Here is a 14,437-nt window from a genome sequence, read left to right on the forward strand (position 1 = left end):
AACTGCCACACCCTCATGGCTTCCTGGCATAGTGGATATGAACAGGTTCCTCCCTGATTTTAAGATGCCAGATTACTGCAATGTTACCACCTGGATGGAGATCATACCCTCAGAAAAGAGGTCCTGAAAGTCATGCAAGGGTAGGAGGACTGCCTCTATCTCCAAGACACAGATGTAAAGACTGGCCTCCATTACCGACCAAGAGCCTTGAACAGTCGTCCCTCCAAAATGCACCACCCTACTCCAGAAGTTAAGCATCCATAATTATAGTGGCTATCCTGGGTGGTAGGGAGAATGTTCAAACCCATAACACTACGGGGGAGGTCAACACCAACTGATGAGTTTCCAGCATATTGGCGTGACATGAACTAGTGCAAAAAGAGGTTGAGATATCAAGGACCACTGAACAGAAAGTATCCAATGCAATAATATGTTACTTGAGGAACTAGTGTAATCAAAGAAGCCATCAAGCCCAGAGGTCAGAGAAAAAGTCTAATGGGGGGTAAAGATGATGAAGGACTACTGAAGCCATCTGTTCCAGCTATAAGATTCTAGATTGCAGGAGCCTGGCTGTCTGAGTAGTTGGGTCCAGGTGACATCCAATCAACTCTGTTGTCTGCATTGATGTCAACTGCCTGTTGGCAAGGTTGGCAGATAACTCCAACTGTGGAGCTAGACAGGCAATAAATCTCTGCACTGAATTAGTGAATCCCTTGCTAGTGCTGTGAGGAGCCAATCACCCAAACAGAGGAACACCTGGAACCCTTGCAACCTGAGATACACTGCTACCACTGTCATGCATTTGGTGAACACCCTGGGGGACTGGTGGTGAGGCCAAAGGGCAGTGCTCTGAACTGAACATAATTTACTCCCAGCCACAAATGGAGGGCTTTACTGTCTTGATATGATATTATGCATTTTGGAGATCAATGGAACACATCCATTCATGGAACACATCCACTCATCCTTCCTCAGAAGAAGTGGAATGGACTGAATGGTGACCATCTGAAAATTTTGTCTGTTTTACAAATTGGTTGAGATGGCTTAGTTCCAGGATGAGGGTTAGAGGTCTCCTGTATGTTTTTTTTCAGAACTAAAAAGAATCTTGAATAGTGTTTGGATCGTAATTGGTTTGGGGGAACCTGTTGTATAATTCTCTTTTCTAGCAGCTTTGTTACTTCTGTTCCTGCTAATTCCATCTGAGTCTGTGGAACATTAGGAATTCTCTTCTTTTTCTGAGAAGGGGAAACAATGAGAATAATATAGCCTATGGTAATTATCCTCTACGCCCAGCAATTTTGACTGTTTGCCACCAGACTTGAAGGTGTAGGGATAAGTGCCCCCCCCCAACTTCCTCCAGAGTATGGCAGTCGGGCAACCATTCAGGAGCACTGGAAGTAATTCTCAGTGAATGGACCTTGAAATCCTCGGTCTTGCAGTCTACCTCTGCCCCTAGGGTGAAGTTCATTAAAATTACTCCCTCCTTTGTCCTGCCCTGGGAACCTTTTCTCTGCCTTTTGGTTTCAGGAAAAGGTCCTTTGTGTGGTAGAAAAACATATGCCAACAGCAGAGAGGGTCTTGCCTTCCTGCTTGCTTCTGGTTAAGTGTTTCTTTTACCTTAGATTTAAACAGGGTCAAACTATCAAAGGGGGCATTGATGAAGGACATCTTGAAATATTTTGCAAAGTCACATAGGCACATCCAGGCATGCCAATGAATGGCAATGCCAGTGCCTGCTGCCCTAGATGCACCATCAGCTGCATTAGCAAGCAGAAACATTACAACTGTCATGGACTGGACGGATTGGATAGAGAGCTCACACAATGAGAACCCCCCGAGGCTAAACAAGGCTGACTGTCCCTGCTGATCAAGATGAACAGACACAGAAATAGAATCTACAGGAGGTCAGAAAAAAATCAAAGTGGGATAGAGTCCCCTCTTCTATACACCTGGACAGAACCCACTCAAACACCTCAGAAGATGAAGAAGCACCCGCCAGAGTCCTGGAAGTCAATAGTGGAGTGCTGTCAGCTCCCACCAAACTCAGCTCCTAGGTCAACATTGGCATCAAGTTGTCCAAAGCTGATGCTCTGAGGGTCAAGAAGGCTCTGAGAATTTTGGAGTTGAACATGACCCCTGAGCCTCGGCTCCAACACTTTAGCTCAAAGACTAATCATGATCTAACAATGCCAGAGTCGAGAGAGAGGGAAAAACAGTCAGTCAGAATCGATAACACTGTCTGCTGTGAAGAGGGTGCTCCATGGGGAAGAGTCGGGTCCATAGCCTTTAGATCTAACAATCGGACTGGAACATGAGAGATCAATGGCGGGGAAGAAGGGACCATTCCCAGCATCACTGAAGGGGTTGATGCCGAGAGGACCAAACTATGTGTGAAGAAACTTCTGCATCATCCTGTCAATGTCGGTTTCTGACAGACTCCTCAACAAATGGAAGGAGCTGAAAGATGAAGGCACTGGTGGTTGCCAAGCTGAATGCTGAATCTTCTCCTGTAAGAACAGAGAATGGAGCCTGGGACTAACCAGCACCAGAGAAAAGCATAGGGGAGGAGATGGTGAACAGATCTGTTAAACATCCAGATCTGAACACCTCAGGATCTTAGTTCTCAGACTGGATTGCTCTGATGGCTCCAGAGACCCTTTTCAAGGTTTTTCAGTTCTCTCTTCCTGCTCCCTTTCTTTTTCTTGCTTGTTGTTTCCTTTTTCTCTCTCATATTCCTTAACGGCTTTATACTTCTCCAACTTTTCTGATGAAGCAGAGGACATCTCTGGAGTAGAAGTGACCAAACCTCCTGCTTGGGCAGGAAGTAAGCTGTTCTAAACCAGTTTCTCTCAGCAGCCTTGCAGGGCCCTACCCCCAAAATAAGAGCAAGTTTCACAGCCCATGTCCATGTGAAAACCTACCACACAGTAACGGCAAAGGGAATGAGGTGTCAGGATCTTGTATCATCAAGTTGAACACTTCACATATTCTAGAAAAGAATAAAAAAAAACTTATGTACTTACCATAACATTCCATGTGAGTTGTTCATCTCGCCTTTATTCTTACACGTGGGTTCGGAGCTGAACCATCGGCTCCCAGCTGGCCGCTTTACTAGCTAAAGATCTCAGAATGGCTCGAGGCCAGGCCCCTATCCCATGATGCTCTCTGTCATACCCCAAATCTAGTTTGCTGAACTCAGCAACAATAAAAAATAACTCAGAAGTACTCCAGCCAGAGTAAGAATCCCAGAAAAGACTACCAGACCCCAAGTCTACCCATTCTTCGAGACCCTGGGGGGGATGGTGAGTGGGAATGTAAGAATAAAGGCAAGATGAACAATTCACATGGAACGTTATGGTAAGTACATAACTTCTTTATGCGAAGTTGTTCAATCTCGATGTTTATTGTTACACGTGGGTACCGTCCCAAGCACCCTAATCCTGGGTGGCTCACGGGAGTATATTCCTGAGGACAGTGGAACCAAAGGAAGTCCTGTCTCTGGAGGCCTTGTCCACTTTGTAATGAGTGATAAAAGTATGAGGCTTAGACCAAGTGGCAGCTGCACATATAGTATCCAAAGGTAAACGAGCCGTATAAACCGAAGACGTGCAGACAGCTCTAGTTGAATCGGCCTTCACACCATATTCTAATGTTTGGTTGGCTGAAGAGTAGATAAATTTAATGCAGTCAGTTAACCACTTGGAAAGGGTAACTTTAGAAACTGATAATCCTTTCTTGGTGTCAGTGTAAGATACATAAAGTTGGTCAGATCTTCTAAATTCCTTTGTCCTGTCCAAATAGTATCTCAATTGTCTGTGGACATCAAGTTTATGCAACATGTATTCCAACTGATTAGAATGACTACGGAAAAAGGTTGGAAGCTCAATAGTTTGGTTCAGATTGGTCTCGGAGCACAGTTTTGGCAAGAATGAAGGATTAGTCCTCAGTGAAACCATGTCTGGATGAAACACCAAATACGGTGGTTTGCCAGAAAGGGCTTGAAGCTCAGATACTCTGCGTGCTGAGGTAATGGCCACCAAGAAAATAGTCTTCCAGGATAGGAACTTCAATTGACAGGATGATGCAGGTTCAAAGGGAGGAAGAATAATCCGGGACAATACAAAATTTAGATTCCAGGGAGTAAAGGGCTGTCTAACCGGAGGCCTGAGATGAATGGTGCCCTTAATGAAGGCCCGACATAATCTGTGCAACATTAAGTTAGAACCCTCAGCTTGAAAATGAAAATTCGAGATGGCAGCCAATTGGACTCTAATTGTGGCAGCCGCAGCACCTTCTTAAAAAAGTTTAGAGAGAAATTCCAGAATACTAGCAATACGGGCCACATAGGGATCAACATTGTTTCGAGAAGCCCAAAGGACAAAATGTTTCCATTTACTAGTATACAACTTTCTGGTAAAAGCTTTATGGGAAGATTCAAGAATGTGTTGTATCTCAGAAGAAAAATCATGTGACCTGGCTAGGAAGGGAATTGGAGTAGCCAAGCTGTCAGTCTGAGGGAATGAAGAAAGGGGTGGAGGGTCCCTAACAAATGTGTCAGAAGGTCTAGAACTGGGTCCAGAATCCAAGGTTCCTCCAGTTGGTAGAGTCGGAGGAAGGGAAACCAAATCTAATGAGGCCAAAGCGGGGCTATTAAGACTACCATCCTGCTTTGGCTTTCTGTAAGAACATGGGAATCAGGGGAATAGGAGGAAAAGCATACAGGAATCCCAGGGGCCAACCGTGTACGAGCGAGTCCCTTGGGATGTCACCCAGTGGGGGATTTAGGGCAAAGTAGCTTCTGCATTTGGCATTCATAGGGGATGCAAACAGGTCACAGCAAGGCTGGCACCATCTGTGGAAAATCTCCGCAACTTCATTTTTGAGGGACCACTCGTGAGGTAGCAGAATGGCTCTGCTCAATTTGTCCGCTATTACGTTGGATTTCCCCAGGATATGCGTTGCTATCAGAAAGCACCCGGTGGAACAGCCCACTGCTAAATTCTCAAGGCCTCTCAACACAGGGGGTAAGACCTGGTTCCTCCTTGTTTGTTGATGTATCAGAATACAGACATGTTATCTGTCTGTATGGCAATCGTTCCTAGAGGCAGAGAGTCGTGAAAGTGCTGCAACTCCAAAAGCACCGCTCTCAGCTCAAGAACACTGATGTGCAACTGTGACTGTCTCCAACCAGGTGCCTTGGGCAGTTTGTCTATGAAATAGCCCCCCCCACCCTATCAGAGAAGCGTCCGTGGTCGCTGACGGCGTGGGGAGAACAAATGGGCAACCCATCGTAAGTTGTTGGCTGGTCAACCACCAGCGAAGATCCTTCTTGCAAGAGTCTGTAATCATGATTAAGAATTACATGGAAAGTTGTTGGTATGACCACTGGGTGAATAGTAACCATTAAAGAATCCTCATGTGCATTCATCCCAGAGGAACTGCTATGAGCGTAGCTGCAATGGTGCCTAGGAGTTTCAGTACTTGATGGGCCGGTACCTTTTTTCTCTGCTGAATGTCTGAGACCTGATTCCATAAAGAGGCTATTCTGTCCAGGGGTAATCTTATCGTGGGGGTGGTAGTGTCTAGTTCTGCTCCGATAAAGGAGATATGCTGCGATGGCGACAACGCAGATTTTTCTAAACTGATAGTGATGCCTAACTGAGAGCAGTGATTGAGTGTGTGATCCCTGGACAGAATTAGTTGATGCCTGGAGGCAGCGGTAAGGAGCCTGTCATCCCGACTCGGAATCCTACATGCCTCAAGTGAGCAGTAACCACTGCCATGCATTTGGTAACCACTATGGGGGCTGTTGCACATCCAAAGTGCAGTGCTCGGAATTGGTAGCGACTGTCTCCTAGCCGGAAACGCAGATGATCTCTGGATTGCCTGGCCATTTTGATGTGGTAGTAGGCATCCTTGAGATCTATGGAGCACATCCAATCGCCCACTCTGAGGAATGGAAGAACAGACTGCAGCGTGACCATCCGGAACTTCTCCTTCTTTACAAATGTGTTGAGTCTGCTGAGATCCACGATGGGTCTTCAGTCCCCTGTCTTCTTTGGAACTAAAAAGTATCTGGAGTAAGTTCCGGATCCTATCTGGTCTGCTGGGACTGGCTGGAGGACTCTCTTTTCCTGCAGCCTCTGGATTTCTTTGGCTGCTTGATCCCTGAGACTGAGTGGAACATCTGGGATTTTTGTGCCGACAGGCGGACTTTGTAGGAATGGAATGATGTATCCTCTGGTAACTATGCTTTGTACCCAAGAATCTGTTGTAATTCTTAGCCAGGCATCCAGATACAAAGCCATGCGACCCCCGACTGCCTCCAGAGCAGGACAGTCAGGCCTCCTCTCAGGAGTGCTGGTAGGGCTTGCCAAGGAACTGATCCCTGTCGCCCTGTTTCTGCAGACCCACTCTGCCGCCAGGGTGGCCTCTTCCGTTATTGCCCCCCCCCCTGCCCCTGGAGGGGGTTTACTAAGTGTGCTCTGGAAAGCTCCTTCAGACTTTCGGAACTACATTTTCCCACCTTTCTGCCCTTTGGGGTATGGCCTAGTAGGGGTGGAAAAACGGACTTCTACGGCAGATAGAGTCTTTCCCTCCTGCTCACACCTAGTGAGAGTCTCCTTGACTTTGGGCCCAAACAGGGAAGAGCCATCAAATGGGGTGTTGACAAAGGAAGACTTGAAGGCTTCCGCAAAGGAGCATAAGCGCATCCAGGACTGTCTGCTCAGAGCTATCGCTGAACCTGCTGCTCAACTCGATCCATCGGCTGCATAGGAAATGAGCTGCATGGACAAGTTCACAATAGAATTAAGGGTATTAAGCTGTGCCATCACCTTATCAGAGACAGCTTCATCTGTGTTGCCCTTTAGAGAATCTTCAAGCTCTTTGAGAAGATCTTGTTGAAGCCAGGTGAAATGGGTCAGATAGTTAAGCAATCTCATGGCAAATGTCGCAGAACTAAAGATGCATTTCCTGTATCTGTCCATCGTCCTAAAGTCTCTATTAGGAGTATGGACAGTGGAAGAGGTTTCTGACATCTCTTTCTTGGTGGCAGCCGCTGCCACCACCATGGCATCAATTGGGACTCCCTTAGTGAGAAACATCTTGTCTTGGGGGGGTAGGTGAAAAATTTATTAGGCCTTCGAGGGACCGGTTCCATAGAATCAGGAGACTCCCACACCCTTCTAGCAACAAAATCCATTAGTTCGTCAAAGGGAGGAGTAACCCAGAGGTGGAAGGTTGAGACTCAAAGGCCTTCAGGAGTACCGACTCTTCCGCAGTAGGGCTAACGGACTGCCATTCACCTCTCTGCTTTAGGACTTCCAGGATATATGCAAAGGAGATATCCTCCGAGGGGGGACCATGGGGACCCTTCTGATTCCTCTAAGTCGGTGTCGGATGTCAATGATTACTGAGGGGAATCTAAATGCCTCCTCTTGCATAATCTCTTTCTAGGAACCTCATCAGTGGGGGCTTCTGGTGAAGTCTCAGTAGAGCAGGGGTCACCCAATGGGGGTACCTGAGGTTCTAGGTCTCGACGCTTGACAGGAACCTGCGATGTAGAGGCAGAGCATGGCACTTTAGGGGAGGAAGAGGAGGGACCTGATGATGTGTGTGCCTTAGACAACATAACCCTCCTCATAGCATCGAAGGCACCACTGCTTTGACCTGAGGAAGCCGCCGGTTCCGAGGAAGATGGCAACCTCCCCAGTGCCGAGACAGTGGGCTCCAAACCAGAGGACGGAGCCAAGCTCATCTGCGCTGAAGCCTCGAGAGGAAGGGTTGGAACCGACACATTGGTTCGACTCTTCCCCCCCAGAGCTTACGACAGAGTGTCAGCTCCGAGACTCTTCCAATGGAACCGAAGAAGTCAGGGTTGACGGAGCCGAAGGCACTGGGACAGGCCTCGGCTCCGAAGGCTCCACGATCATCAGATCCTCCTCCTTCAGCTCCGAAGGCCCTGCTTGGCTCAGAGGCGGAGTAATCACAGCCAGTGGGACAGTCTCAGGCTTTGAACCCAGTTGGGATGAAGCCGATAGTAATTTAGCCAATGCCGGGTTCTCTAGAAGCCTCTGCACCACCCGGTCCACATCAACATCGGAACGGGTCCTTGACGAACAGGTCGAAGGAACCGAAGACATCACAGATCGAGTGATTGGAGACTTCAGAGTTTCGGAGACCGGTTCCAAGGCCAGGGATTGGCTCCGAGACATCTGTTCAGTGCACGGCTCCGAAGACTGCAGAGCCGGTGACCGCGCCCTCATAGAAAGGCTTGGAGCCAATGACCTGGGTTCCAAGGACACCTTTGAGGACTTCAACCCCTTCAAAGACTTAGAGGTCTGGTCAGCCTTATCCAGGGAATCTTGAAAGTCTGGCTTCAACAAGCTTCTGTCTACCAACTTTCTTCGCCGTTCTAATAAAAACCTACTGCTGAAGGAGTGGCAGATAAAGCAATCTTGGAGGTGTACAGGCCCCAAACAATAAACACAATTAACGTGTCCATCAGTAATGGACATCTTCTGCCCACAATTACACTTCTTGAAACCAGATCTTTGCTTTTCTTTCTGATCCGCCATGTTATACAAACAAAACTGAAGTTATCAGTGCCCTGATCAACTTCGATTTACAATAAGTGCACAGAATCAACAGTAATCAGCAGCAAACTGTACTAAGATGTAAAAATCCCTGCACAACTAGGGATAAAACACGTTCAGTATTTCACACACTATCTATAAATATAAAATGATTTAAGAGGGATAGGGTAGCAAAAACAATCCTGAGTTGAAAGATCACTGTACAACTAGGCTATAATCGTAATTTTAAATGCAACACTCTGTATTTTACAAAGAAAAAACGGCCAGAAACCTAAGAGCAACCGCTCTGTAAATAACGTGAATTACATATTTACGAAATCAAAGGCTAACCGCCCAAAAGTCCTATAAAGGAAAGTACACTATCTTAATATCAATTTTTAAAGAGAAAACACTTTCAAAAAGGTCAAAAAATAAAGTAATAAAGTTCTACTAGCCCAAGCTCTCCACAGACCTTGCGATCAGTTGCAGTGGCAAACTAGATCTGGGGTAGGACAGTGAGCATCATGGGATAGGGGCCTGGCCTCGAGCTATTCTGAGATCTTTAGCTAGTAAAGCGGCTAACTCGGAGCCGATGGTTTGGCTCCGAACCCACGTGTAAGAATAAATGGCAAGATTGAACAGCTTCACATCATACTTTCATAAACGACAAACACAGCAACAAGGACTATACAAGTCAACTACATAACCATTAGCAGTAAAAAAAACAATTCCCATCTAGAAAAAGGTAAAGTAAGATACTATTTTTAAAGGATAAGGAAGGAGGAAGCCTTCAAAGAAAAACTGGAAAATAGTTCCAAGGTAGGAAAAGTAAGGCAGATATATCTAATTGTAGTGCACAGCCCTTAAATCAAGCATCTTGATGGATCACTCAGCAACTGAGATCTAAGGTAAACTGGGGACCACAGGGAATTATAGGCAGGGGAGGAGTCAGAGCCCTGGATCCAAAATTTTGAAAAAGCACCAAGTAAAATAAATAAATAAATCAAATCCTGCATTATGTTACACTTTATGAAATACAACATGGGCTTACATGAAAAGTAGTCACAGCTGCTTGAAAGACCACAGACAGAATCAAAATATCCATCTGGTTGACCTAATCTAGTAAAAATAAAAGGATGTTATTAAAAAATTCAGCAACATCATCTTATGAACCACTCATTAAGTGCTTAGTTTCAAGTCAAAAAGTATAGGACACAGAAGGAAAGATAAAATTACACCCGCAGTGGTGCAGTGGTAGTGTTGTCAATTCACAGCAAGAGGTTCTCCCATTTGATTCTCGGCTGGAGCACCTTCTGTGTGGAGTCTGCATGTCCTCCCCGTGATCAAGTGGCGTTCGAAAGACATGCGTGAATGGGTGTGCCTTCGTTGAAGGTTGGATGCCGGGCTGGCACCTCGGCACCATAAAAAAAAATCGACTGCCAATCATTAGAGGAACGGAGTTCCGCTGTGGCGACCCCTAACCAGGAAAAGCCAAAAGAAAAACACCACCACCTCATTAAGAGGTACAAAACAATAATGGGTGGATAGAAACCTGTAAATGCAAAATAAAATCATATCAGAAATACTGTCGCCACGATGCTGTTCTGAGGTTTAACCACTTAGACTGATGCAGTTTCAGTAGCACAGCACACAATATCAAGATATGATCGAAAAAAACAATTATGTTTTCCTCAGAGACACCTTTAAATCACAAGACCTCAGATTTAAATTAGAAATGCAGCACTTCCCTGGGCTAAATTCATCCAAACATAGAATGATACAAAGGTGACCCTAATGATAGGGCCTATTTGATGGCTACAGAAAGCATATCACTCTGCTGATGCAAGTAGGGCGTAAGAATGTATTCTGATGGATTTTCCTCCCTTAAGATGTGCTACTGAGCGCAGATAGTGCTGTGACCATTCCAAGGGAAACAGCAGCATACAGCTCTACCTCAAGCTGTCTAACCAAGCTTAAGATAGCAGGGAAACATTTCAGGTTTAGTATGAGATGGCCAACTTTCTTTTCCTACTTATTATTCCTGTTACCATTTCCCATCTTGGTTTTAATTTCAGGGCAAACTGCACATGTATCGAATTTCAACTGATGAAAAGATGCTTATGCAAACAGCTGCTCTAGGATATCCCCTGTTCAAGTTTTTCTTGAATACTTTAAGTGAGTCAGTGACAATTTAGAGCTTTTTCACAACATGCTTGTACTATTATATTAGCAATGTATATTTAAATCTGTAATGATGTACATTTATGATATACATCTTTATAATTATATATGCATATTAAAAAACATGCAAGTTGCATGCTCAATAAATACCTTTTTTATGCACTTTTGAAGACACGCATCTCAAAGGGCTAGTCTCGTCTTCATTTGTGGTTGTATCAGAATATTCCAGCTTCCATAACTACAAAATGAAATTGACAACTGTAATAATGCGCCTAATTACTACTTTAATTGTAGCCATACACACATGGAATCAATATTTCTTATACTTCAGCATGTGTTACAATGCCCAGTATATAATCTGGTCAATCCTGTCCCTTTCAGTTTTTTAAGTAATGTTTAGCATTCACTCGTATGCAAAGTTCAGAGAACACAAGACAAGTTATAAGAGACCGGACATAAAAGGTACATCTTAAGAATGTGTTAACACTATATAATAACTAAACCCCCTCCCTTTCTTCAGTTTTTTGCAAGATATTCCTTACATCTTTTTAACAGCAGTACAACATTCTTACTGAATCAGGTATTTACCTATACACTTCAAGATGGCAAGGAAAAACTTGCAAAAACCAATGTATATAGCATAAAACATCATGTACTTGTAAATATAATCAGCTTTTTCCTAAATCATATTTATTGATTTTTCACAAAATGTAAACACGTGCAGTCCGTAATACAAAATCCAATTATGCAAACACATTCCCACTATACAGGGTCTACTACTATAGACCAAATTTACACTTACCCAAATTTTAGTTTACCGAGACAACACCACCAAAGTTTCACAAAACCGAAAACTGCACATTACCGAATTTTTTTTTTTTTTTACAGGGAATAGAGGCAATTGGCCAACAATGAACCAAAAAAACACACCGGAGTATGTCAAACCCACCCAGGTAGAGGGCTACTCCCCCATAAGTATACGAAATCCAGGATTGCAGTGCAGTGGGGAAAAGGGCAAATTTCCCCAAGTTGGCCAAGTGTCTCCATTTCCTGTAAAAAAAATTTGACAATGTGCAGTTTCAGTTTTGTGAAAGTTCAGTGTTGTCGTCTCGGTAAACTGAAATTCAGGTAAGTGTAAATTCGGTCTATTGAAGTAGACACACTACAGGATGCCTCCATCTTATGAGCAACAATTATGCAGAAACATAAGAAAACCTTTGTGGATATGTACAGATGCAGACAAGCTGGTACTATAACTTACCACCCCCACAAGGAATTATAACCATTTTTCTTTACACTATGTGGAGAGCTCTAACTTTCCTACATGCTATACTCAGCCTTACTACACATGCCAAATTTTCATATTCTACTACCCTATCTTTCTACCCCCCTCCCCCCATTATTCTCTGATACAATCTCCCAGTGGTGTTCAATACCAAAGGTGATGGACTTTCTTACTTCTCCAGTTCTAAGCCTCCTTCCCCAGCTCTACTTCCAGCCTCCACAACTCACTCAACTTAATCCAACACCACTATCCCCTCTGTGCATTGTCCTTCACCTCTATCTAAACATAATCATTTTTGGCTTATGGCTACCAATTGGACACTTCATCATCAGTCATTGTCATCACACACAAAACTGTAGTATTTGCTGCAAAAACAATGTAATATAAAGTTTTATGTGTGAAAAAGAAGTTATGTTCTTACCATAACATTCCATCTCTGTTGTCGATCTTCATTCATTCTTGACAGCTGGATTTTGGTTCCATCCTCGGAACCAACTCAGCTGATATAACAAGCTTGCGCCAGCCAGAAACTCTCAAGCTAAGGTTACCCATAGCGCCTCTCTTCCCTTCCCTTCAGATCAAGTTTGTCTGTAAAGAAAAAATAATAAAGCGGAGGCTTTGTCTGATCAAATGCCCAAACACATAACCAAGACCAGTTCTAAACCACCAGGAGTCTTTTGGGGGGGGGGGGTAGGAGGGTGGGATGTCAAGAATGAATGAAGATCGACAGCACAGATGGAACGTTATGGTAAGAACCTAATGTCTTTATCTGATGTTGACAATCTTCATTCCTGACAGCTGGGACAGAGTCCCTAGCTACTTTACGTCCTGGGAGGCCCTATGGAAGGATATTCCTGAGCACCACTGAGCCAAAAGATGCTCTCCCCCTGGAGACTATGTCCAATTTGTAATGAGTGATAAAGGTATGAGGGGTAGCCCAAATAGCTACTGAAGTGGAAACTGACCTGGTGAATAAGCCTTGACTTTAGCTCATAAACTCATTTGATTCTGTCGATAAACAAAGGCGATGCAGTCTCTCAACCATTTTGCCAAAGTGACTTTAGAAACTGATTTGCCCAATTTAGGCCCTAACAAAGACAGGAACAATCGCTCTGATTTTCTGAATGATTTAGTCCTGTCTAAGTAAAAATGTAATTGTCTATGTACATCCAATAAATACAAACAATATTCTCCTTTGTTTGAAAAGTTTGGGAAGAAAACTGCCAGGTCAATGGACTGATTAATATTTGAATCTGAGACAACTTTGGGTAAAAAGGATAGGTTAGTCCGAAGGGATACTCTCTCTTTGTGAAAAATTATGTATGAGCGCTTTACACACAGAGCATGTAATTCTGATATTCTCCTGGCTGAAGAGATGGCTACCAGGAATAAGGTCTTCCAAGACAAAAAATTTATAATATAGGTGGCTGCTGGCTCAAAGGGTTGGCAAATCAAAGTTTGTAGGACTAAGGTCAAACTCCAAGGTTCAATGGGTTCTTTAAATGGTGGTTTTAAATGCATGACTCCCATTATGAAGGTTTAGCAGAGATGGTGAGATATTACAGAAAAATCGTCTAAGCCATTATGGAAATTTGACATAACTGCTAAATGGACTCCGATAGTAGAAGCTGAGGCTCCTGAATGGAGTAAGGTTGACAAGTATTCCAACACTATTAATCGGGACTGAAAAGGGGTCAAGTCCTTTTTCTTGCGACCAGAATACAAATCTGTTCCAATTACTATGATAACTTTTCATGGTGAACAGTTTATGGGAAGTCAGAAGTATCTTTTGTACTGGGAAGATGGATTATTCTGGCTGGCAATTACCGGACGTGGAAGTACCAAGCTGTCAGTTTGAGACTTGGTAGGTTGGGATGGCTATGACAGCAGTCCCGGAGTTGGGTCCAGAGTTCACAGGCGGTGAACTAGGTGAGGGTGCAATGAGGGATTCTTTTGCTTCTCAACAGTTGCGCTTTCTTCAAAAACTGTGGTATCAGGGGAAAGGGAGGAAATGCATAAAGCAGTCCCGGGCGTCAATCGTGTATTGGAGCAGCCATCAGGGACTCCCCATGAGAGGGGATTAGGGTGAAGTAGCTGCTGCATTTGTAGTTCATGGGAGATCCAAACAGATCACAGCAAGGCTGACCCCAACGATGAAAAATCTCCATCGATACTATGGGACTGACAGACCACACGTGAGGCAGGAGAATACTTCTGCTCAGTTTGTCCACAATCATGTTGAAATTCCCAGGAATGTGCATTGCTATCAGAAAGCAGATGGAGGCTATCACCCATTGCCATACTCTCAGGGCTTCCCAACATAACAGATAGGATCTGATTCCTCCCTGATTTTGATGTACTAGACGACCGACATATTGTCTGAATGGATAGCAAT

The 14,437-nt window shown here is 44.3% G+C and overlaps 1 protein-coding gene across 1 annotated transcript in view; it reads right to left on the reverse strand.

Moving 5' to 3' along the window:
- WDFY4 (WDFY family member 4) overlaps positions 1–14,437 on the reverse strand; it is a 4,454,583-nt gene that overhangs the window by 88,155 nt on the left and 4,351,991 nt on the right. The window contains exon 57 of the mRNA XM_044055648.1: positions 10,908–10,995. Coding sequence (XP_043911583.1) covers positions 10,908–10,995 — 88 coding nt within the window. The remainder of the gene's footprint in view (positions 1–10,907; positions 10,996–14,437) is intronic.

Source organism: Protopterus annectens, chromosome 14.part0 (assembly GCF_019279795.1).
Source record: "Protopterus annectens isolate FY-2018-M chromosome 14.part0, PAN1.0, whole genome shotgun sequence".
In the NCBI taxonomy this organism is placed as follows: Eukaryota; Metazoa; Chordata; order Ceratodontiformes; family Protopteridae; genus Protopterus; species Protopterus annectens.